The sequence below is a fragment of the Melospiza georgiana genome, chromosome 2 (genome assembly GCF_028018845.1).
Source record: "Melospiza georgiana isolate bMelGeo1 chromosome 2, bMelGeo1.pri, whole genome shotgun sequence".
Classification (NCBI taxonomy): domain Eukaryota; kingdom Metazoa; phylum Chordata; class Aves; order Passeriformes; family Passerellidae; genus Melospiza; species Melospiza georgiana.
In genome coordinates, this window is record NC_080431.1 from 31,778,447 (window position 1) to 31,803,009 (window position 24,563).

A 24,563-nucleotide genomic window follows, 5' to 3' on the forward strand; every position below is an offset into this window, starting at 1 on the left:
TAATTGGAGACTTTTCCCCAGGTTGCTAGGTAAATAAAGTAACTCTGTGGCAGTGCTATAAAAAAGCGCACCCCATTAAGCTGTGTCTATTAAATACCACTAAAGAGCAGACTCCATGTTGCCCCACTTTATAGATTTTGTTTTTACTACACTACAGATGAGGTTATTTTAAGTCAGAGAAACCTTGTTTAAAGTGAGAGGAACTTGCTCAATTTCCCTCTTGTGTCAGGGCGCTACTCCAAGCTTGCTGTGAGGATCTCTTGCCTATGTCAAATAGCTGTTCTAGGTCTTTGCGCGTTGTCCTTCATTCTCCTACCTTGCACTTGATTTGGGACCACTCCTGAAAGCTGGGGTTTTAATAATTTCACATCATTGCATTGTGTTTCTCCTGCTTTTCCTCCAACCTGGAGACCTGTGTCTGTGCCTATTGAATGGAGGCCCACCCAAGGACACAAGCGAACATGGATTAAACTTCAGCTGTGTCCAGCTTTAGGGTCCAACAAAGTGAAAATGGAACGTGCTTTTACTTACAGAAAAGAGGACTGGACCCTAAAGCCAGGGTGGGAGACTTGGTAATTATGCAGTACTATTGCCCTAGGCTCCTCCTGGCCAAAGTAGTCAGGCTGAAAGCCTGCAGCCTGCACTCTTCAATGCAGCTCTTACTCAGATCTGAGTGTAAAAATGTTGGTACACTTACAGTGAAGAAGGTGGTGTTATAGAGTTTTTGTTCACAACAGTATTTCAGGGGTATTGCCATGTTTGAAGCAGATTTTTGATTTTTCTTTTTTTTTTGTAGTCCTGCAACTAAAATCTAAAATAGCATAGGGAATGCTTAATGCTACTTAAATCAGTGTAAATTGCAGATTTTAGTTTTGCAGAGTAGTCTATTTGAACTTCAGCATATAAAAATATGAAAATAGCATTCTTGAGTTGGTCATTAAAAAGGCAACCACTTAAGATACTGTGACCTAATGATACCTATAGAATCCATTTTTTATCCTGCCTTTATTAATTAAAGGCTACCTTATTAAATAAAGGCTACATAGAATAATAATAATAAAAATAATATAAATACCATGGCTGTGGCATGTGACCTGATTTTTATAGTGGCTTCTGACAAGTTCAGTCCATAACTCATTGTATCTGTTAGTTTTTTTCATTACCAGGAATTTTTAAAGTAAGCAAAAAGTCTGCACTAGCTGTGGAATTATCTTTGTGTTAGTGTGTTAACATATCGAATAAAATGTATCTTCTGTCTTGACAACAGGACCATTCTCTACCTGTCCATTGTCTATGCCATTGGGCAGACAGTGCTGTCCGTAGGCTCCATAAATGACCTGACGGATCACAACCAAGATGGCACTCCCGATGCTATCGCAGTGAACATGTGAGTCACCTTGTACATAACTTTTGTCCCAGGCAAGATGGGACAACTTAAGTTTATGTTACTTGAATTTCAACTGTCGTTCAACCAGTCTATTATGTATGCTAAGAACTAACACAAAATGATGGGGTTGTTTTTCTTTTCTCCTTTGTTCCAGTGCTCTGTCCATGGTTGGCTTGATCCTTATTGCCTTCGGTACTGGTGGGATCAAACCGTGTGTGTCAGCATTTGGTGGAGATCAGTTTGAGGATGATCAGGTAACAATGTCTTACAGATTTTCAGTTATACAGATTCTCTAACTAATGTTTGACTATTATAGTACTCTTATATTATACATGTTTGAATAGATGAATGGTTTTTCCTGAGGAGCTGAAGAAGGAGCATGTAAATTATTTGTCTTGAATTGTCTGAATGGCACTGATTTTTTGATCTAGGCACATCAAGGTGGTTGTGGCTAAGCCTTTCTAAACATCTTCCTGTTTTTACTGTAGGAAAAGCAAAGAAGTACCTTCTTCTCTCTCTTTTATTTGTCCATTAATGCTGGAAGTCTTTTATCTACTTTAATCACTCCAACTATCAGAGGTAAGGTCACATGTTTGTTGACGATTGTTAAACACCAGAAAAGGTGTGTTGGATTGCAGTCCAGTCCAGTTAAAGTTCAGGTTCTGTTCTCTGACACACTGGACTTATCTAGCAAATAGTCTTCAGTGTGTCATCCAGCTTCTCAGAGATGAGGTACTCTCAAAAACAAGCCAGTTGAAAACCTTCATTGCCTTTAGGGCCAGAAGTGCTAGATCTGAAAAGACATGCTGGAGCTAGCAGCTTGTATGCCTACTGCACGTTGTAATTCCACTAAGGTACAAATGTGTCACATCTTCCAATACCTGTGGAGTATCACACTTGATAGAATTGTATTGCTTCCTGGGAAAGGAAGCGGGGAGAGAGCCTTCTTCTCTGGAAACGTGCCCATGCTAAGTACAGAAGCATCTCTGCATGTGGGAATATATTAATCCATGTGAGAAGTAAATAATTTTTCATCTTGTTAAATAAGAAAGTTATGTTCTCTTTTGCTTGTGAAGAATAGCATGATCCTAAGCAAACCCCAGCAATTTGCTAACCTATGTGCATATGGATTTCTGTGGCAAGCTTGTATGGTGCTGTATGGATGCACTTGCCAGCAGTTTCACAAGGCTGCTTTTCCCAAAAGCAAGGAAACAGCATGTGAATTCTGGAATAACCCAAAAAGCACCGGGCTGAACTTCTGGCCTTTGGATTTCTTGACTGGAAAAGACTCTGTAGAAGAGTTTTAGATGTTTGCTTAATGCAAATTCTATCCTTTCCCAAATAAAAAAAGGATAGATGCATGAGGCACAGCATGTAGTTTACTTCCTTGCGGATACAGGGTGAAAAACTCCTTGGAAAAAAAATGACAAATTGAGCTGAGGGAAGTGATAACCTGTTTCAGCCCGGAAAGGTTTGACCAGAAGACTTATACAACTAAATCAAGACATGAATTATCTGCAAGCTACCATTTTTTCCCCAACCATATTATCTAATTTTCCTTTTAGAAGAAGTATGGTAAAGAATGTAATGATTTTGTTTAGTCTTTTATTTTATACTGCTGAAGTCAGTGGGAGTCAAATCTGTGACTAATGCCAAGGAGGGGAGGGGGCTGGTGATTGTGATTTTGTTTCAACAAGCTACACTTACGTCACTAAAATCTTTGCTTATGAACTTGGCCCAAAACTTTTGTAATCTAGTTCCTTTCTCACTAAGGACACGCTTTTGACCCTTCTAGTGTAATTCTTCATGTCTCAGTGTAAAACTAGATGCAAATTTCCTGTGAGGAGGTCCTGAGAGGCATTAGGCTGTTTGGCCTGGAGAAGAGAAGGCAAAGGGGGCATTTTAACCAAGTAGATGGGGAATGAAGAGGACAGAGCCAGGCTTTCCTCAGTGGTACCCACTGTCAGATCAAGAGGCAATGAGCACAAGCTGAAATAGAAGAGGTTCCCTCTGAACATCAGGAAATGCTTTTTCACTCTCAGGGTGATCAGCAATTGGCACAAGCTGCCCAGAGAGGTTGTGGAGTCTCCATCTGTGGAAATGCTCAAAAGCCATCTGGATGCATTCCTAGACAATTGCTTCCAGGTAGCCCTAGCTGAGCAGGGCACTTGGCCTGGATGATGCCCTGAGGTCCCTTGCCACTTGAACTGTTCTGTGATGCATAAATCCCCTTTCCAATATTGAGAGATAAGTTGGATACTGATCCTTCACTCTGAGGTCGTTGGTAGACTGATTTGTTGTTCCCCCAAGAGTTTTCAGTGAATGCAAAGACCAGAAACCATTTGGAAAACATCAGCAGTGCTGACTGGGACTTTTATTTGATGTTATTTTTACTTCAGCTTCAGAGTGTGGCATTCATAGCAAACAGGAATGTTACCCCCTCGCTTTTGGAGTTCCTGCTATCCTCATGGCTGTTGCCTTGGGTAGGTGAATCTCTTGCTATCCTGTTGCCTTGGTAATTAGATGATAATCTCAGAATAATGACAGTGTGATAGAAATTCCCAGGTATTGACCTCTCCCAATACCTGATCATTTCTGTGATTTTTGACTTAATTTTTTTCCTAGTTGGGAAGGTGGGTGGGATTAATCTGATGTACTCACTTTTACTGAAGAGTCTGATTTACCAGGAGAGTTGGATGGGGCTGGGCTGAGGCATGAATATATGCTTGAATTCTGTACATCATGTAAACTACTGGCTATGTTTCTTGGATTACTGGTCTGTACAAATTGATCTTTTGAATGCAGGGTGAGAACTCTCAGAAAATGTGTGTTTTGGATATTGTCTCTAGTCCAGGATTATAAACTGTGTGACTAATTGTCCCTGAGCTGGAGAAATCCCGTATTTGATATGTCAGTACTTCTCAAACACCTGCATTTTTACCAGCTGTGCTACAGGTCACTCCCCAAGCCTTACTGCTGCCCAACAAACTGGGGGTGCCATGAGGTGCTTCAGTATCCCTGATGGTCCTTGTCCTTCATGGTCCTGACAGGGAGCCCACCTGGCTGCCAGTGCCCTCACCCTGCCCGTGAGCCCGGCCCAGGCTGGATGGTGGCTGTGGGGCTCTGCCTGTGCCTGCCCTGTGTGTGGGATGGTGAGGCTGAGCAACGTGCCTGGGAGCAGAGGACACCTTGGCCAGTCCTGCATTCAGGCAGAGCCTTGTGTGTCCCTGCATGATGTGAGCTCCTGAAAAGGAGCCCCTACAGCAAGGCCAGAGTCAAGGTCCTAGATGCCCTCGTTTTGACCATCCCTCAGTTGAGCAAACCTCCCACTGTGGGAGCACTTACTGTGGGAGTTTCCAGATTTAGGTTTTTGTCCGGAATAGAAGCAATCTGCTGGTATTAATTTGATTGGTCTTACTGTATGATAGCATGTGAGTAGGCAATTGCATTGCTTCTTGGGAGGCTTATTCCCACCCTGATTACTTCCTTGGCTTGCAGTTTCCATACCTAATTACTTGCCACTATTTGAATTTAATCCTGAGTTGCTTTTCTGTTTGCATATTGTAGTTGTGTTTGTAATTGGAAGCAGAATGTACAAGAAAGCTAAACCACAAGGAAATGTAATGCTTGAAGTTTCCAAATGTGTTGGAGTAAGTACTGCTTACATTCCCCAAACCCCTGGCAGCCATTCCTAAAGCTGTTCTGTAAATGTGCCTAATTGAGAAGTCTGTGTTAATATGAGGAAAGTTTCTGAAGGTTTTTGCTTTATTACAGAAGGCTTCATACTGATACATCCACATTTAGGGTGTCTTTTTATGCATATCTTGATTTATATGTGTATTTATGCACATAGGAAACAAAATCAGGTTTCATTGTTATGTAAAATCTTATCCCAAGTTGTGGGAATCATTCCTTCCACACTTGTGCCCCTTTATGCAGAAAGAGACAAACATGCCTTGAGCTGAGTCAAGAGCAGAGCTACTAGTGCATCTTATCAGCAAACACTTATTACTTATTAAAAGAGTATTATTTACAATGCTTTTATTGATCCCCACTGCATTAAGGAAATTCTGGGGGTTGCACATCATTGTGATCCTGCAAGGAAAGGAGTGGAATCTACATGAATAGCACCTCGTGTCCCAACTTTGCAGAGCCTCAACTTTGAGGTCAAATTTATTCATGTAAGAGTTTCTTCATTTTCCATTTTTGTGATTTGACATTGGCCAAATGCCAGGCACGCAGGGCAATAGTTTGCTTAGCTTTTTTGCTACAGCTGGGCAAAGGAGAGGGAAAAAGATCAAAGAAGGGCTCTTGAGTTGAGACAAGGGCTGGGGGGAAAAAAGCCACTCCAGGGGCAAAACAAGTTCAAATCTAAAGGTATAAAATATATTTACTATCAACAGAGTCAGAAGAGGACAATAAGAAGCAAAAATAAGCTTTTAAGACACCTCTTTGCCCCCCAGCCCCTCCCTCCTTCTCACTGACAGCACAGTTCGACAGAGCGTGGGAGTCTTGGTCACTTTATTATTTGAGATCTTTTTCTGTTTGCTCAGAGAGAGGAGTCTCTTTTCTGCTTTGTCATGGGGTCCCTCCCACAGGCAAACAGTCATCCCAAATTGGTTGTGGCATGGGTCACTCATCCACAGGGTGCAGTCTTTTAAGGATAGGCTGCTCTAGTTTGGAAGCAAGGACTCTTTTTATCTCTGGGAGCAGGGGCCCTCTCTCTCTTTTCAGATTTTCCACTAGACCACAGCTTTCTCTAACATTCACCTGCTCCCGTATAAGCAGGGCTTACTTTACTCATGGGCTGCAAGTGGATCTCTGCATCCATCGTGGACTTTATGTATTACAAGAGGACAGTTTGTTTTACCATAGTCCTCACCACAGCTTGCAGAGGAACCTCAGCTCTGATGCTTGAAGCACTTCCTCCCCATCTTTCTTCTCCACTGACCCTGGTGCTGCCATGTTGTTTTGCCTCATGTCCTCACTGCCTTCTCTTTTCTGACTAGAAGAAAAACTGTTGCTTGTAGGTACCATTGTCAACAAGTTGCAGTGATTCAAGGATTGTTGCAGGATCCTGAAGCACAGAGAAGTTGATCTTATCTAGGTTCCACTTCGGGGAATTGCTTGTGAGACCATCTGCCATATGGTCCCACTACTGTTGTATGTGTACTGGCAGCCATGGCAGCACTGGGGCAATTTAATGTCTCTCTTCATGTGGGGTGCTGGGAAGGTGAAGCTGCTTCACCACTCCTGCCTTTTCCGCTGGCAGTGCAGTTAGTTAGGAGTGGTTAGGCAGGGTCCACACCGAGCTGGTGTATTGCTGTGGGCAGTGCCAACATGGTGCTTCCCCACTTGTGGGGAAAAAACTGCATGTGACCTGTTCTTTCTTCTTAAATATGTCATCACAGAGGCATTACCAACCTCTCAAATTGGGCCAGCAGTGTGTCTATCTTCAGATCCATCACAGATTGGCTCTGTCAGGCATGGTGGAAGCTATGGCATACCCCCACTACTAAAAGTCAGGCTGTGCCAAATCAACACATGCCTACAGATCTGCTATCTTTATACAGCTCAGCCTATTGCCTATCTTGTAAGCACTGTCAAAACCAAATCTCTGTAGGTGACTTTGGCCATTACTTAGAGTGCTGCTCCTAAGGCCCAGCTTGGCTGTAAATGCTATTCCATGCAGAAAAATCTTAGGAGTTCCTTGGGACCGTATTTATGTATATTCCATGTCAAGATGTGAGACATACCTACAAGATGGAGCTTGTCATAGGAGCTTCTCTCCTACAGCCATTCAGCCTTGAAAACCTGTGCATATGACACTACTCTATTTACTGCTGTACATAAGTAAGTCTGAGGAAGGCACATCTTCCAGCTCCTCACAGCAACCCACATGGAGAGGGACTGCTCTGAGCTGTTTGGTTCACCTGACCCCAAGTGCACACTCTGCTGGTTATGCAGTGTGAGGCCTTAAAAACAACGTTCCCCTAGATGACTGGAGTGGGTAACAAAAGTTGAGTCACCTTTAGCACCCTCTAAACACAAGAAGCCAGGAGCATCATCTCTAATGACAAACCAGTTTGTAGTTTTAAGTATGTGTAGTGCCACTAAACATAATTCTGTCTCTCCTCAGTTTGCCATCAAAAACAGGTTTCGTCATCGCAGCAAGGAGTTCCCCAAGAGAGAGCACTGGCTGGACTGGGCAAGTGACAAGTATGATGTAAGTACTGGGGGAGCCTCCTGTGCTGTGACATCTGCTGACCCTCAGCTTCTCTCTGCTCTGATCCATTGCCTCATGCACTGGGCAAATAGTTTTGTGCCTCTCCATCATTCAGTAGCTGACCTGGCCAAACCTCAGTGCTCTCCTGGCACTGCAGGTTATCTCCTCAGCTCCTGTGGGAGAAAGCAGAGCTGTGTGACTCAATGCTCTGTGTAATCGTAGGCTGTCCAGGGAAATTCAAGGGAGACAAAAAAAGTTCTTTCCCTTGCCAAACAAATACAAACATTTAAGTTTTTTTGTTAGGGAAAGAGCAAGCATTATCTTTCCTTCTCTATTTCCCATATCTCATGGCTGCAGATGGGAAGAGGGAAGTGATGCTGCCTGTCATTGTTCATGCACAGGGCCATAATACTTTTCTTGGTATGAAATATTAGAGTTATGCTTTGGAATTTCAGTTTAAGTGAGTAAACACTTAGACTGCATCCCCTCCAAACTCAGTACAATTTCTTATCATGACTCTCAAAGCCTTGTATGCCATAGTTCCCAACTTGTCCCTTACTTACTATCCTCTCTGCCCTGTTGCCAATGGCGGCACAAACCTTAACCTGTCACCTTTATTTTCCTTTTGCCTGTATGCTTTGTTCTTACGTGAAATTCCTCAATTGCCTATTGCTCAAATGCCCACTTCACTAAGTGCTGAATCTCATGCTGCCATCAGTGCACGTGCAAAGAGGCCCAAGTCTTTCTGATATCAGTCACCTTTAACCAGCAGCCCTTCCCACACACACAAGCAGACTTTGTACTGTTTTAACAGAAGTCATCAGATATAGCCACAACATGCAAAGTTGAATGTGTGGGTAAACATTACATGATGGGTCTTTACCTGTTGCTGTCATGTCAGTAGCATTCTGAAACTGTCTCTTTTTTATCCCCTTTCTTTTTGAACCAATTCCTCTTGTGTGATTTTTATTTTCTGCAGAAACGACTGATTGCTCAGATAAAGATGGTGTTGAGGGTGCTTTTCCTTTACATCCCTCTCCCCATGTTCTGGGCAGTTTTTGACCAACAGGTAAGTAGAAATGGTTTGACTTGGTAACTAGAGCTGTGCCATGTCAGTCTCTATGGGAGTATGGAAAAACAAATTCTTTATCCTTGTTTCATTGCAATGAGTAGTCACTGAGTCATGTCAGTACAGGATGATCTGCAGCCAGGGGCAATCTTGGTTTATCTGAGTACACCCAGGACAGATTCAGTGACTGAAGCCTCTCCAAATTTTGTATCAGCCTGGGACTCAGGGGATGGAACAGTAATTTAAAGCTCTCTTAGCACTAATGTTTCTTCAATTGTCAGTTGTCAGATGAAATTTAGGGTGCTTGTGTTAATGTGCTGGAGAACCAGGGTTTAAATGATCGGGATGCTTAATCACTCACACATTGTTATAAATACCTTACACCTTCAAGCAGAAGTGTGATCCTGTAAGTCCCATTCACTTGGTGAACTGGGTGCTCAAGACCCACAAAAGCATCAGTTAGAGTGAAGCACTGAAGTAGGAATTTAGGAAGATGCTTGAGAGAGAACCAGGGCTTAAAAGCCTTATCCAAGTCAGACGGGAGGGAGCTTGCTGCAGAGTCCCCAGGTCCTACTGCTCCAGTGCAGTGCCTGTGAGCTGTAGCTGCCAGTGTGACCTGTTGCAATTGGAGCTCTGAATTCCTGCTATGAAACTCAGAGCTCAGTCCTCATTCCCAGGGTAATATCTGGGGCAGTGCTGTGTTGTGGCTGGCTGAAGGATCTCGTCACAGACGCAGCAGTAGCGTTCTTGTCCCGTCCTGGGCTCAGGCCTGAAGTCTGCCCCGCCTGTCCCAGCACAGGCAGTTTCTGGGGCAGGGGGCTCCAGGCAGGTCAGGCCCTGGCTTGTCCTCTGCCTCTGGGAAGGAAGGAAGGATGGGTGAGTGGGATGTGGGGGCTGCTGGGGCTCAGGCCAGTGGCACACGGGCCCTGGGCTGGCTCCTGTGCCCAGCACCCAGCAGTGCCCTGCACAGGATGGCCCTGCCCTCTCTCCAGCTGATTGCTGCATCTAAGTTCTTCTCTGCTGTATTTCACAAAACAAGTAAAGGAAGTGGAATGGGCCAACTTGTTCCAAGGTTTGCTTTGAAGACTAAGAATACTCCCATAGCAAGCTAGCTTTACTTTTTCTTGTATTGCATGTCTTTTCCAACACTTCACTTATGAAAACAATTCAAAAAGAACTTGAGAACATTGATTTACTGTGACATCTAATTTTTTCTTCTCTTATTAAGGGGTCAAGATGGACACTGCAAGCCACAGCAATGAATGGGGATTTTGTAGGTTACTTTTTATTCATTTTTTTCTTTAATTACCACTTTTCAGACCCGTTTTATTTGTTGTCACAATATTAAAAGTTATTTCTTTTTTCTTGACCAGGGTTTTAAAATTCAACCAGACCAAATGCAGGTATGCTAATTTTCTATCTACAAATTTCAAGTACTTCTTAAAGATTGTATACATATTGCCCTCACTTAAAAAAAGCACTTTGAAAAATACTTAATTTTTTTCTCATGTTCATCTTCCCCAGATTGTGAATCCAATCCTGATTGTTATAATGGTCCCAGTTGCAGATTCGTTGATTTATCCTTTAATCAAGAAATGCAAGCTGAATTTTACGTAAGTTGATGTTTTTAACTGATTTCAAGAGAGGCTCATTTTATTGGTTTCTGTAACTGGCTCTTCCAGCCTTAATGTAAGAAAAGAGCAAGGATGAAAGAGAAGTGAATTTAAAATGGTTTAATATTTCAACAAAATATAAAAAAAACCCAGAATACTGCAAGTGGTATGTAGAGGCATCACAGATTATAAGAGGAGAATCTAAGAGAAGAGTGACAATGTTTTTCAGTTAAGGACAAAATCTTTTGATTGCAGGAGAGATGGTCTTGATTGCTTTCCATATCCCTTATATCTACCCCTTCTCCCTCCTGAAGAACAGAGGAGGTAGAAAGACAACATACATCCTTGGCATTTGTCATGCTTTGGGCTAAAAAGCAACTGAGACACAAAACATTTCCTCTTCAGTCTCAGCTGGGAGACTGACTTACTGAATCCTTCTAGGTGAAGCTTTGGGGGTATTCCACTTTATTTTTCAATGTTGTTAATGAAGTGTCTGGCAGTTGCAAGAATGCTTGGAGAGGCAGAAGAGAATACAGTTCTTCAGATAATTTTCAAACAGCTAAAGTGCACTGCTGTTTTTCCATATAGTTGTTAAAAATCTTGGGTGTGTGCTATGCTGGGAACACTGTCATTCATTTGTGCAGATTCTGAACTGGATAAATGATGCCACAAATGACACATACACTCTAAATCTATCCTTACAGCTTAAATGCATGCCAGTAGAGGTTTCCTAATTTGACAAATTTCCCTGACCATTTTTGTTCAATGTTATTTAAGCATAGCAATATGGAGATAAGCTGTTACTCTGTTTTTAAAGGTATATCTTCTTGCCTCTTTCTTGTTTTACAGCTAACAACTGTATTGGATTGGGGTTTTTCTTCCTGCAAAACCAGATTTTTTCAGGAACCTAATAATCATGGTCAGTCAATGTTTGAGCCCAGCAGATGCAGAGTAACAGGTTGTTAGGATGCTGCAGGAAAGATGTATTTCCTGATAGTTTGACTATGAATTGAGAGGTTCCCAGCTTAGCAGAACACTTTCTGTAATAACATCAGCCCTCCAAAATGTGATAATGTGCTAGTTGTGGCCATTTGAGTTTCCCAGAGTGGAAAGAAAAAACCAAGTAGCTGAAGCTTTGAATTGTCACTTGTCTTGAATCTCTTGTGTCTTTTGTTGTGCCAGGCCCCTGAAGAAGATGACTGTGGGGATGTTCCTCGGCTCCATGGCTTTTGTTGCTGCTGCCCTCGTGCAAGTGCAAATAGATGTAAGTTCAGCCACATGCAAGTATTTACTATTAATATTTAGCTGTTAATTCGGGGGAAACAAAGGTGTGTTTAAGGCGGAAATGTACCAAGGCTAAATTTGGAGCCAATCATATAAGCATAGAAGTAGAGGGAGGGGAAATAAATTGCAATACTGTTGTTAGCATAGTAAAATGAACAAGCAACAAACACCATTCTGCAAAACACCACATTGCAGTTAATACAGATCATGCATTAAAGGCAACCTCGCTCTTTAAACTGAGACTAAAAGCTGGAAACCAGACACTTGGTTGGCCCACCAGAGGGCAGCTTTTTATGTTTGACCTCTTCTGAGATTTAGACTGGAGGTGAAGTGTGACAGTCTGGGAAGCATCATCTCAGCAGGTGCAAAGATGACACTTGTGGAAGGAAGGATTTGTCTCCCCTAAGCTTCCTTGCCCCAAAGGGAGCTGCCATGCCTGAGCCCAATGAATTTTCCCCTGTAGCTGGGATGTTGGCAACACCTCTGGGTGGTGATCCATTGCATCCCAAGATCTGAGCAGCCATCTAGAGGTGTCTCTTGAGGATGAGAGACATCTTTCCTTAGGCAACTTATGAGACTAGTAACAAAACCTGATTCCAGTCTCCTCTGTCAGACAGTCACAGAGCAGCTGGCAAATGCTCATCTTCAACATGAAATATTAAAGATTACAGTAATTATAGTAATTTTTCCAAGTGACCTTGAGCACTGATTTTACTTTTTTTTCTGTCCTATAGAACCACAATCCAGTCTTCCCTGCAGCTGGGCAAACTCAAATTAAATTAATAAATCTGGGTGCTGTTCCTGCAACAGTTCAGTTCCAGCCTCAACTTCAGAGTGTGGAGGTAGCACCTAATACAGAAGTAAGTAAGGGCAGGTGTGGAATATTAAAAAATAATTAAAATTAATTAGGCTGAAAAAAATGAATGGAGTAAGTCAGAGTAATTCTAACAAATGGTTCAAAATTGATTGTTTTCTAGGACATGTTTACGCTAATAATTTTAATGTTTTCTTTTTTTTTAATTGTGTAATGAACTGTTAATGAAAACACAGCGATTGAACAAATAGTAACTATGTTAATATTTGAAGTATTACTACTTAGTTCTGACAATAAACTTAAGTAACTTGGAACTAGATGAAAATTTCACTCTTGTTAAAAAGGCTCCATTTCCTAAACGTGGCCCCTTCCTGCAGTTAATGTCCATTCAGCTCTAATGAGTTGCTGCTATTACTGTGAGGAATGACTTACCTGAACAGGGAACTTCTTCTGTAGCCACATCACAAATTAGGCTTCATGTTTTGCTGCCAAAGAACTATTCAGGTTCCAATACAGCACAGCATTGGTAGTTCTATTGACAGCAAAATGTGGTGGCTCTGATGGATGGTTTGGATAACGAAACTTAGAATGTGTGTTCTCTGATAGCCTGCATCTCTGTTTCCCTTGAAGAGGAGAGATCTTAGTCCAACCTCCTCCAAATTTGCCTCACACAGGAACAGAGTTGTGATGAGAAGATAAGGGCACCCACACTATATACAGACAGGGAATTTATGTACCATGGTACACACCTGAAAATGAAAGGTATAGAATGCTCTATTCCCTATTAGAGACACTTTATCATCCAGATGTGGATTATAAAGTGCTCTTGATAATCCCATAAAACAAAGAGCCTATTTTAGTGTAGCACTAACATGTTTATTAATGGTTTAAGTATTTTATGTTGAATAAATGTGTTTTGAATATTTAAAACATAGCATTACTGCTTTTTTGGAAAATACTGCATCACATCTTATGCTAGTCCTACCTCTGTGGCTGAATAAAATTTTACTCAGTGGTTATGGTAAGCCTGATTTATCTGGAGCAAGAAATAGGACAATAGAGCAGCTATTCCATAATGCTTGTGGGAAGCTCATGTAATTGTGAAGCTTGTGTAACAAATTAAACTAATAAAAAAATCACAATCAAATGGAATTAATGCTTGATGTAGAAAACAAATCAAAAATGAAAATGAGGGGATGTTCATGATCTCTGGCACTTCAGAAGTAACATGTGTAAATTTCTGACCCTCCCAGAGCCCGTAACATTCCCTCAATAGACAAATACGCAGTTGCACAGAAATCCATTGCAATTTGTCTTTGTAGACTGGCTACATGACATTTGAGACTTCTAAACTGCTATCACTAAACGTAATTTCTGCAAATGAAAATAAAACTAGGCACTTGGAGCTGAAAGAGGAACAACGCTACACTTTGGCATTTAAATGGGTTCCAACGGACATCAATTTTACTTGGGTACGTCTGCTTATTTCTTAAGATATGAATCAATATTCTGACAACGATCTGTGTGGAGTGTGTGAGGCTCAGAGGACAAGCTCTGGATCAATTTTTTCCACTGTCTTGTTTTCTGTCTCTCCTTGTCTCTGCTGGACCAGTAAGACTGGCAAGCTGCAGAGAGTACACCAGGATGTCCTTTAGAAAAAAAAATTCCAATTTCTTATGTACCTTGACAACTACACTTTCACCAAGACTTAGGTGTGTGGTCATACAGTGTTTTCCAGTAGATGTGTATTCTAGTAGGGACCTAAAGAGGATGGTCTGGAGTCTTGCTCTGAAGCCTCTGTTAAGTCCCACTGCTGTGTAATAGTGCATGTTTAAGCTGTTCTCTGATGCCAAGAACATATTTTGATAATGGTCTCTTCCACTAGGTAGAGGACAATGTCACATCAAAACCAGAAGATGGAAAAAGCCTTGTCAGGTACAGCTTTTTTTGTTGTCTAAATTTTGACGGTAGTGTGACTCTCTTCAATCTGTCTTTGGGTAGCCTCTTCTTGTTGAAATAAAGTTTTCTATACTTTAGGAACTCACATCTTGCTGGACACTTCCCTTGACGCTTTAGGGGATGGGACAATGTTTGAGTCATCATTCACTTAAGTTATCTTGCACACCTGCTTGGGTGTAATTTAGCTAAAATTGGAAGTGTATGCTTCATTCCATTGCCTAGATTTTTTTATTGAACAAATGGCATGGATTACATATCTATACCTCATTTATAATCCTGCATAAGAAGTATCCAAGATTACCTTTCCCCTCTCTGCTTCTCTTCTGCGTCTCCCACTTGCAGATGCATTTCCTAGTGGTTGTAGTAGTGACTCACTTTTGATGTTCTCCTGAGGCAGTGGGCTGATGGGGATCTAATTGGCTTTTTGTATTAGCTACATTTCTAGGAGATTTAGAGTTTTTTCCAAAATGTTAATTGATTAAAAAAAAAAGGCTTTCGATGGGAAGACTCGATACTTGTTGTGCTGCCAATATATGATTGAAAGTAAAACCTGGATTCTTTGACTTCTGTATGTTTTGTGTAGTATTTATTCACACTTTTGATCACTCTTCCATTTTAAAGGTTCATAAACAATTTCAGTTTTCCTGTCAATGTTACTATGGGTGACATGAATTTTGGCGTACTGGAACCTTTTTCTGTTAGTAATTACAGCATCATTCCACATGCAGGCTGGTAAGCATTTCCTTTATCCTAATTTGATCTCCTACACATACTTGTCCTTGGGAAAAGGGCAAACAGCTTTTTTAAATTATGTGCTGCACACAATTGACAGCACCTATGGTCTGAACTGTGGGGTTTGGGTTTTTTCTTTTTCAGGTCATATACCATTAAGGCTACAACGCCTCAGGACACTTGTACAGTTGATTCAAAGCAATTTGGATATGGTGCTGCCTATACCATTTCACTTGATGATGTGAGTTACCACTTGTTGCATGGACAATATAGAATTCCTTTCCATGTTGATACTTTCTTTTAATTAAAAAAACACTTATAGAATTATTCCTCTTGTCTTTAAGTACATTGGGTAGAATTCTGGTATCCTTAACAGGACACAAAGCCATTGTTAACTATAAAAATAAGGATGGTTACAGTAATAACATAATGCAAGAATTCATGATCACCACTAATGGCCTTAAACCTTTAGCCCTGTTAGACACTACAGATTTGCATGAAGTCTGCTGTAAAAAAGCTATTTTTTATAACTAGGTATGCAGTGCTTCATGTGCAATATTTGTTATTTACTCTGAACTTTCTATATGATTATAGAATGGCTTAGAATGCCTTAACTGTGCACACTCATTATTACTGTTCCTAACATGCTATTTTTAATTTTAGTGTGTTGAAAAAAACCTTTTCATTACACACTTTGAAGATATTGCACCAAATACAGTCCATATGGCTTGGCAGATCCCTCAGTATTTTCTTCTTACATGTGCAGAAGTTCTCTTCTCTGTCACTGGGCTGGAGTTTTCATACTCACAGGTAGGTATTCCTCTTCCTGAGTTAAGAATCTTGGTGCAAGTTAAGATCTTCCACGTTGTATTCCACTCTGTGCTGCTGCTTTGACCCCTATGTCCCTCACAGCTCCTAGAAGGACTGTATAGACTGATGCAAGTTGGCCCTGTTTAGCCAAGGATTTGGTGTTTTCCATGAACCTATGCTGAGTTATATCATTTGAAGACTTGACAGTACTCAAATTTCCTCCTGCCATGTAAATTTCTACTGAAACTAAGTGCAACTGTACTGCTGCAATAAAACCAAACTGGAGAGCTCTCAAATATAAAATGAGGAAGTAGTGACACTTCATCTCCCCACCAGTTTACTCCATACAGCCTTTTTGTTAGCTTTTATTAGTGTTATAATTAAAAACTTTGAATTCCTTTGTCTCTTGAGTCCACTTTAGTAGCTGTGTGTATTTCTTCTCTTCATTCTGAATCTAGAAACTGCAGTGATGGACATGTTGTAAGGTGTGATTTGCTAGGTGATGCACTCAATTTCTTCATGTCATGTGTGCCACATGTTCCTGAGATGTAAAATTACACCTGTGCACCTGTTACTTACTTGGTGTGTGTAAGTAAAAGGTGTTACAGTTAGTGTGCTAGTGGTCTCTTGCTCCTCAAAACCTTCTCTGGACCTGTTTAGCTCTCTAGCAATGTTTAATGTCAAAAAATAAATTTAAAAATAGGCTCAACCACCACCAAAACCTAGCAAACCACGAAATCCTGTTTTCCCACAGAGAAACAGTGTTTATTGTAAGGTAAAGACTACAGTAAATGCATCAGAAAATAAATGATACCACCAAAACTTAAATGTCTGTCCCTACAGGCCCCATCTAACATGAAGTCAGTGCTGCAGGCTGGATGGCTGCTGACTGTGGCTGTTGGTAACATAATTGTCCTTATTGTGGCAGGGGTATCTGCAATCCAACAGCAGGTAAGCGTGCAAGCAGTAGGTGTGCTGTTAGATTGCACTGGGTAAAAGTGGTTCTAATCCAGTGGGAAATGATGGCAGATAAAACAAATTGTTTTTCTGCAAAGGTTTCTACTTGCCTATTACTTGCCATCCTTAATTCTTATTGCCAGGCCCCTTTGCTTACAAGGAGCAGTTTCTAGCATCTCTGCAGTAAATTTTTTGTCATGGTATAGAAAGTCTGTGAACTTTTGAGCTGAAGTTCTGCATGAATGGAAAAAACCTACCAAAGTTCTGTTAATTGCTAATGAGCCTTCACCTGCACACCAGAGCCTTGCCACATCCCTTCTTCTGGCTTCATTGGTTTAAAATCTCATTATTTGGGGCATAAAAACTATGTCTGTCCTGGTGAAGACAGTTGTACAAGATTTTCTATTTATTTGTGGTGCTCTGTAATGAATTCAAATGGCTATCTGAGAGAGGGAAAAGCTTGTTTCTGAAACAGCTCTGGCAGTCCCCAGTCTAAGCTAAATTAAATCAGAAAGAGCATGAAACAGAGACATTGAGGCTTTTCAGATAGAGGCTTTTCTGATCTCTGCCCACATTTGTGGTTACTAGATCAGCTGTAAGCAGAAGCATTGCCAGCCTGGTTTAGAGATATGACCAAAAGGAAGGAGCTGAGTTTCCTTCCCAGTCTTTCACTCAATTCCCATTTCCTCCAGGAAAAGGATGTTGCAGAGTTGTTCAGCATTTACAGAATTTTTGTTTTTTCAGTAAAGATAGAAATGCTGAAAGAGCCTCAATTCTGAGTTGCTTTAATATGCATTATATGTTTAATTCATACTGTAAGCCATATGATACTTGTTATGTGTGCTCAGTTTCACATTCTGAGTTTCCTTCCTGAAAATACTAAAAGGGTGTAATACTCAAGTGAATATTGGTGGATAAATTCTGCATTATTTTTTTTTCTTTGCAGTGGGCAGAGTATGTGCTGTTTGCTGCCCTGCTGTTGGTAGTTTGCATCATTTTTGCTATCATGGCTTCTTTTTATACCTATATTGATCCAAATGAGATTGAAGCCCAGTTCAGCAAGGAAGAAAAGGAAGAAGACAAGAAGGATCAAGACACCAATGAAAAGGAAGCTGAAGCTCATTCTCAACTGTAAAAGCTGTATTCAAGGAGTGTCTGTAAATCATGGAATCATGGAAATCCCACTCACTCTCCTGCAGTCAGAGGAACCCAGGGTATCAGTAATAACACTCTGGATTACATGTACAATGGGAGACATTAAGCAAAACGGTTCTAACTAAAGTGCAGCCTCTCTAGGGAAGCAACAGGAAAATATTAGTCTCTCTCTTGTACTGAATGTGGTATCCTGAAGAAACTCCAGCAGAAGTTGCACTCTTAATGTACCTCAATCTTAAATATTATAGCATTATAATATTGAAATTTGACTTGGAACTATTGGACCCTTTGAAAAGATGTGTTTTTTATACTGTATTTCAATTTTGTATTGTGAAGGAAACAAGACTTGTCAAGGAACAGCAATTGAAGCCAAGCTCTCTGCATGATCTCTCCAGCATCACTGTTACTTGAAGACAGCAGGTCACACGTGCCTTAAATTCTTTTGTACTTCCTTGTAGATAATGGGAGCAAAGCTCTGGCAGTGATCAGATTTAAAATGTTGTCTGTGTTCCAAGTGGCAGGAACTGGGATGTGCACTGTAACATAATGCTTTATCTGCCTGTTAACTACCCATTTAACTCCTGTTATGTCTTTAGTTAATATTAGAAGTGCCCACTCAGGTGAAATGATAACAGCAAATGAACTTTGGAACAAGCAAGAGCAATAAAACCTACATAATAACAAAATAAGGAAAGTGTTTTAAGAACATGGCTTACAGTTGCATGGTAACAAAACTCTATACCATAAAGGAAAACTCTATACCATAAAAGGCACCACCTCTGTGGTGCCTTTATCTACACACTCCATCACTTAAAGCTAACGGCTCAGGGCTGGTCTATATATCACAACACCAAATTTATGCTAGGGGAGATGAAATTTTGCTGCTTAACAGGACCTGCTCCTGTAGTCCTGAGCTCCATGTTATGGAGTGCCAGGGGTCTGCATGTTGTTTTGGTAATTCCTGTTCTTTAGGGTCTACATCTTACACTTTTCCAGCAGCTGGGACTCACTGGCCCCTCCAGTAGCCTGGCCAGACTGTCAGCTGCTTTCACACCTGTCTTCCAATACTCTCATCCTATTTTACAGCAATTCCATTTTGGTATTTGCAAGTGGTGACACAGACATCTGTATTCAAGCCATGAGTGTTCTGCTCACACTGCTGCTCCATGGGCCACTGCAGCTGCTGGCACCTGGGCCTCCATGTGCCCTGGGAATAGAGTCCCTCACCCATGAAGACAGTTTCAAATGGAGTTGGAAAAGGCAGGTCCAAGGCCCCCTTTGCTTGTGTTAGAGATAGTCCTGTTACTCCAGAGGCAGTAATCCCCTCTTGGTCTCTCAGGTCATCTGGGGAGAGCCTTCCCCATGGATTTGTGATACTGCATGTCCCCCAGCCAATGGAACTGAGGGTCTCCTGTAACAGCCACAGGAGCTGTTGGCTCCCTGCCATCCTCTGAGGACTTAAGGGAATTTTATACCAGCTTTATTTTTGGCAGACTAACACGAGGCAGCTTTTCCTAGTCCTGAGTCAAAGCTCTGCATAAACCACATTAACCCCAGAGGTGGGCTTTAGTCCACAGCCCAGGGAGTGTAACAGCTGCTCTGACTGTATAGGAGGGAGAGGACTGGAAGATGAGCAAAACAGGACTTGTGCTTTTCAGAGAGTAGCTGTGTGTTTACATAAATGACAGAATCATTAAGGTTGGAAAAGACCTGCAAGATCATCAAGTCCAACCTTAGATCTAACACCACCCTGCCCACTGAACCATACTGTGAAGTGTCACATTCAACCATTTTTGAATGCTTCCAGCGATGGTGACTCCACCACCTCCCTGGTGGCAGGGCACCCGTTCTAATGCTTAACCACTCTTTCAGTGAGGGAATTTCTCCTCACATCCAATCTCAACCTCCCCTGGCCCAACCTGAGGTTGTTTCCTCTCATCCTTTGCCTGGGAGAACAAACTGATGCCCACCTGTTACACACTCTCCTTTCAGGCAGTTGTAGAGAGGGACCAGGTCTCCCCTGAGCCTCCTTTTCTCCAGGCTAAAACACCCCAGGCCCTTCAGCTGTTCCTCACAGGATTTGTGCTCCAGACCCTTCCCCAGTTCCACTGCCCTTCTCTGGACTTGCTCCATCACTTCAATGTGATGTGGGACCACTTCTTGTAATGTGGGACCCAGAACTGAGCACACTTGGGCTGTGGCCTCCCCAGTGCTGATGCAGGAGGGCAATCACTGCTTTGGTCCTGCTGGCCACACTACTGCTGAATCAATAAGCAACCAGCCAGGATGCCACTGGTCCTCTTGGCCACCTGGGCTCACTGCTGGCTCATGTTCAGCTGGCTGTTGACCAGCACCCCGAGGTCCTTTTGTGCTGGCAAGTTTTCCAGCTACTTGTCCCCAGACTGTAGCACTACAGGTGCTTGTGACCCAAGGGCAGGACCTGGTACTTGGTCTTTTTGAACCTCATACCACTGGCCACTGCCCATGGATCCCTGCTATCCAGACCCCTCTGCAGAGCCTTCCTACCCTACAGCAGATCAGGACTCCTATCCGGCTTGGTGTCCTCTGCAAACTGACTGAGGGAGAATTTGATCCCCTTGTCCACACCATCAATAAAGATATTAAACATACTGTTCCCTGTAAACTGGAGGTGACTCCCTCCACTACCACTCCTGACAGTTGCAATGAGTTCACCTGTCCAAGCTGTGGTCTCCCAGCTTTTCCAGCAGAATTCTGTGGGAGACAGTGACAGAGGGCTGTCACTATGATATTTTCTGAAAAATCCCTTCGCCAGGATTTCTTCTCCTGGGAAGCTGGGAAGCTTCAACTTCTTCCAGTTTTGCTGCTTTGGAATGTGATTTGGAGATTGTTTATCCAGCATGTGAATTGTTTTAATTTAATGACCAATCATGGTCCAGCTGTGTCAAGGCTCTGAGGAGTCACAGGTTTTTCTTTATCATTCTGATGGATCCTTTCTCTTTCTTTAGTATAGTTTTAGTATAGCATTCTTTTAATATAATATCATAAAATAATAAATCAGCCTTCTAAGAACATGGAGTCAAATTCTCATCTCTCACCTCATCCTGGGGACCCTCACAAACACCACAAGAGGCTTTACTGAATTCTAGGTAGACAACAGCCTTTCCCTCATCCACTGGGTGAATCACCTTGTCATAGAAGGAAAGCAGGTTGGTCAAGCTGGACCTGCCTTTCCTAAACCTCTGCTCACTGGGCCTGATCCCCTGCACGTGCTATGTGATCACACTCAAGATAATCTGTTCCGTAACCTTCCTTAAGCACTGAGGTCAGGCTGACAGGCTGCTGGAATCCTCCTTCCGACCTTTCTTGCAGATGGGTGCCAAACTGGCTAGCCAGCAACTACTTCCTAATTATTGCAGATGCTAATCAGACAGGTTTGCTTTTGCTGGCAGATGCACTGGGATGAAAGAGCTGGTTTTCCTTTCAATGCCAAAATGGTCATAAGACCTCCTGAACACTCATAAGGAGAACATCTGCAGTGAAAGCATCTCTGTCTCTGTAACTCTATTGCTGTATTTTGGAGGTGAGGGGAGTTAACATTCAAAACTGTGGAAGATGCATAACTAAATAAAATAATGAATAAAAATTATCCAAGGGCTAAGCACGAAATATTGAGGCACTGTGACATCACGGATTCTCAACCTGCTCTTGCAATCCCTCATTTGACCTGCTGCTGCTTTAAGTGGCAAATAAAACTCTCACGAGATTAAGATGAAATTTCAGCTGTCTGCTCTTGTGAAATTGTTTTTATCCTCCTCCTGTGAGATTCAGAGGACTGCAATGTATCTTCCTGGTTGAACTTCTTTCCATCTTGGCCCATAAAGGGCTTTTTAAAAAAATTTAAATCCTTTCCCAGTTGGGAAAAAAATATTTTATTTAAGCCTTGCAAACTTAAAATCAATCAATCAATCAATCAATGCTCCCAGACCCATACCATCCTTCCTTGGTAGTGAAAATTGGAAATGTTTTCTACTTAGGTAGGAGTTCTATTTCCTAAAGGTCTTATTGTACAAAGAAATATTTCAAGTAAAGGTTAATTCAATTTTTTCAGCTCCTTCAGGCTGGTACTTTAGTTCAACAGATTGCCTGAGGCCAGTTCTGTAACCACCTAAGTGAATTCATTATATTGAAGGCATTTTTACTGAAATCTGATCCCAAACATGGGAGGGTAGGAGTAGAACACTGCTACACAAGTGTACTCAAGTTAGAGCTGTGGATGTCCCAAGGTGGTAGGGCCTGGCTGAGCGCTGAAACTGGAGGGGGAGATTTTGTTTAAGAAACTGAGCATAGAAATTGGGAAGGGTGGGAAGAGAACCTCCATATTCTCCACATCTTCACTTTCTGTCTTGCAGGGAGCAGGAATATGAGACTAATGGTCATTATTCTCTGTTGTAGCAAAGCAAGGTGTTACTGCCACTGATCATCTCCTCCCTCTGTTTTGGACCAGGCTATGGTCACTCACCAACACATTCCTCATTGAGTTATGGAAACCCAGGCTGGGGTTTAGCATCTTTTGGTTGACTGATTTTCGTTTTTATTTCATGCTTTCATTGCATGTTTATTTCATGCATTCATTGCAAGTGTGACTCGTGATTTCCCCGCTACAGCCTCAGAGCAGATGGCAGCTCCAGCACCCACAGCACACAAGTGATGAACTCAGCTCCCTCCCTGACTTGCTGCCACCCCTGTGCAGGGGGCAGACCCAGGATGCTGTTCTGTGCCAGCTGTTTCCAGCTCAGGCAGCTTGGCAGAACCAGGACGAATTAGAGAAGCCCAGAGCCATTTCCTATCTGCCTTGAGGCAGCTTGTTTAACAGGAAAGATTTATTTGCTTTTTCCAGCTTGGGCTTTTTGCAGTGAAACGCCAGTCTGTGAGTACAGACTCCAGGTAACATTGCTAGATATAAAATACACGACACTTCCCTGCCTTCATTTAACCTTTCTTTGTTTGCCAATTCTAAGGCCCCCTGCTCAGGCGAAGCTTCCCTAAGTGTAGCCCGGGGTCCCTCACCAGAAACTCAATTTCCACCAGCAGGTGGCAGAAAAATACTCTACAGCGGCAGGGAAGGGGACGGAGAGGCACACCCAGAACAACCCCCCACTTAATCACTCCTCACTCGCAGGTATCACAAGCTTCAGATTACCCTATGAAAATACCTAGATCACTATTGTATCATATGAGACACATAGATCAGTACTGCTTTTGAAGACCACAGGGCTGCTGTATGTTAAGAAAAATAAAAATATTTGGATGGATATTACCAAGAGAGAGTCTCTGGCAGCATTGGTGGAAATTGCCTCTCTTATAAACTTTTAAAAACTTATTAAAATTGCCAAAATACCACGTAGTATTATAAAAAAGAGACTTTGATGTTGAAGAATAGTAAAGAATAAGAATAAAGTTGATTGTGCTGCAGCACCCAACACTCTTACCCCAAAAGTTGATAAAATCACTGGCTACAGCTTCATGTTGTGCTTGATGCAATTTAACTGCAGGACTCAAACCCAAGGCATGAAACTCTGCCCTAAGAAATCAAGACACAAGAAAGTTTAGACACAAGAAACTTTTGTAACTGAGCAAAATGTCAGTCAGACAAAGCAATATTGCCTTCTGTGGGCACAGCAGACTACTCCCCAGAAAAAAGCAGCCCCAGAAAAAACAGCACCATGTTAAACAGCAGAATGTGTAGGCACTTCAGCGTTAAGTGGATACAAATTTGGGCTGAATTGGGCTGCATTTGGTTCTGACAGAGTGAGTATGCACTGATTTCAGAATCCTGCCTCCTGGATGGCTTCCCAGATTGTTAATCTGTTGTACAACTACTTAACCCACCCCTGTTGTTAACAAAAATCCATAATCACTGCATTTGATAGGGGCCCCAGCTCTCCAAGATGGTTCTTGGTGAGGCCATGCCAGATAGACACTGTCCATTAAGGGAGTTTGTTGGAAAGGCAGCTCATTCCTGCATGACATTCAGTTTTAGACATCTCCTAAGCCCTGCACTTTTCATCCTGGCATTTGTCAAGTGTGTAGAGATGCAGGTTTTAGAGCTATCCTTCAAACTTTAGAGTTAAACTTGGCCATGCTAAGAAAAGAGCTTTGGGTATAATCCTTGAGAGGACAACAAGGAGCATCCATAGCTTGTGGGGCTATTGCTGCTGCTGCTGTAAGAGTTGAGAGAATTGTGATCAGCTCCTGGATGGACCCTCAGGAAACTGGGCCTGGGGAGGTTGTCAAAGCAGATGGAAATTGCAGTGAATTGTGACTTGGATGGGAGAGCTCTGGGAGGCAGGACTGCTCAGAGGAGATTTCAAGCATCACATACTTGAAATAATTTGGGACTTTAAATAATTTTGGGCATTTGAGATGCTCAGTGGCAAAGGTTTGGGATGGAAGGAGTTAGGAAAGTCACTGGATGACAGCTCCTCAGGCACTTCTAACCAGATCTCCAGACTGGGCCAAGGACCTGTGTGCAAGGATTGTTGGGGCTGCTCCTTCCTGCTCTGTCCTCTACTTTG

The 24,563-nt window shown here is 42.1% G+C and overlaps 1 protein-coding gene across 1 annotated transcript in view; it reads left to right on the forward strand.

The window, feature by feature from the left end:
- The window catches only part of LOC131096858 (solute carrier family 15 member 1-like), a 41,766-nt gene extending 23,713 nt beyond the window's left edge, over positions 1-18,053 (forward strand). The window contains exons 8-26 of the mRNA XM_058045499.1: positions 1,268-1,387; positions 1,542-1,641; positions 1,876-1,966; positions 3,787-3,870; positions 4,955-5,037; positions 7,527-7,613; positions 8,593-8,682; positions 9,911-9,955; positions 10,056-10,085; positions 10,207-10,295; positions 11,478-11,559; positions 12,314-12,439; positions 13,716-13,865; positions 14,285-14,328; positions 14,974-15,084; positions 15,229-15,325; positions 15,748-15,894; positions 16,738-16,845; positions 17,798-18,053. Of these exons, the coding sequence (XP_057901482.1) occupies positions 1,268-1,387; positions 1,542-1,641; positions 1,876-1,966; positions 3,787-3,870; positions 4,955-5,037; positions 7,527-7,613; positions 8,593-8,682; positions 9,911-9,955; positions 10,056-10,085; positions 10,207-10,295; positions 11,478-11,559; positions 12,314-12,439; positions 13,716-13,865; positions 14,285-14,328; positions 14,974-15,084; positions 15,229-15,325; positions 15,748-15,894; positions 16,738-16,845; positions 17,798-17,986 (1,873 nt within the window). The 3' untranslated portion in view covers positions 17,987-18,053. The remainder of the gene's footprint in view (positions 1-1,267; positions 1,388-1,541; positions 1,642-1,875; positions 1,967-3,786; positions 3,871-4,954; positions 5,038-7,526; positions 7,614-8,592; positions 8,683-9,910; positions 9,956-10,055; positions 10,086-10,206; positions 10,296-11,477; positions 11,560-12,313; positions 12,440-13,715; positions 13,866-14,284; positions 14,329-14,973; positions 15,085-15,228; positions 15,326-15,747; positions 15,895-16,737; positions 16,846-17,797) is intronic.
- The last annotated feature ends 6,510 nt before the right edge of the window (positions 18,054-24,563 follow it).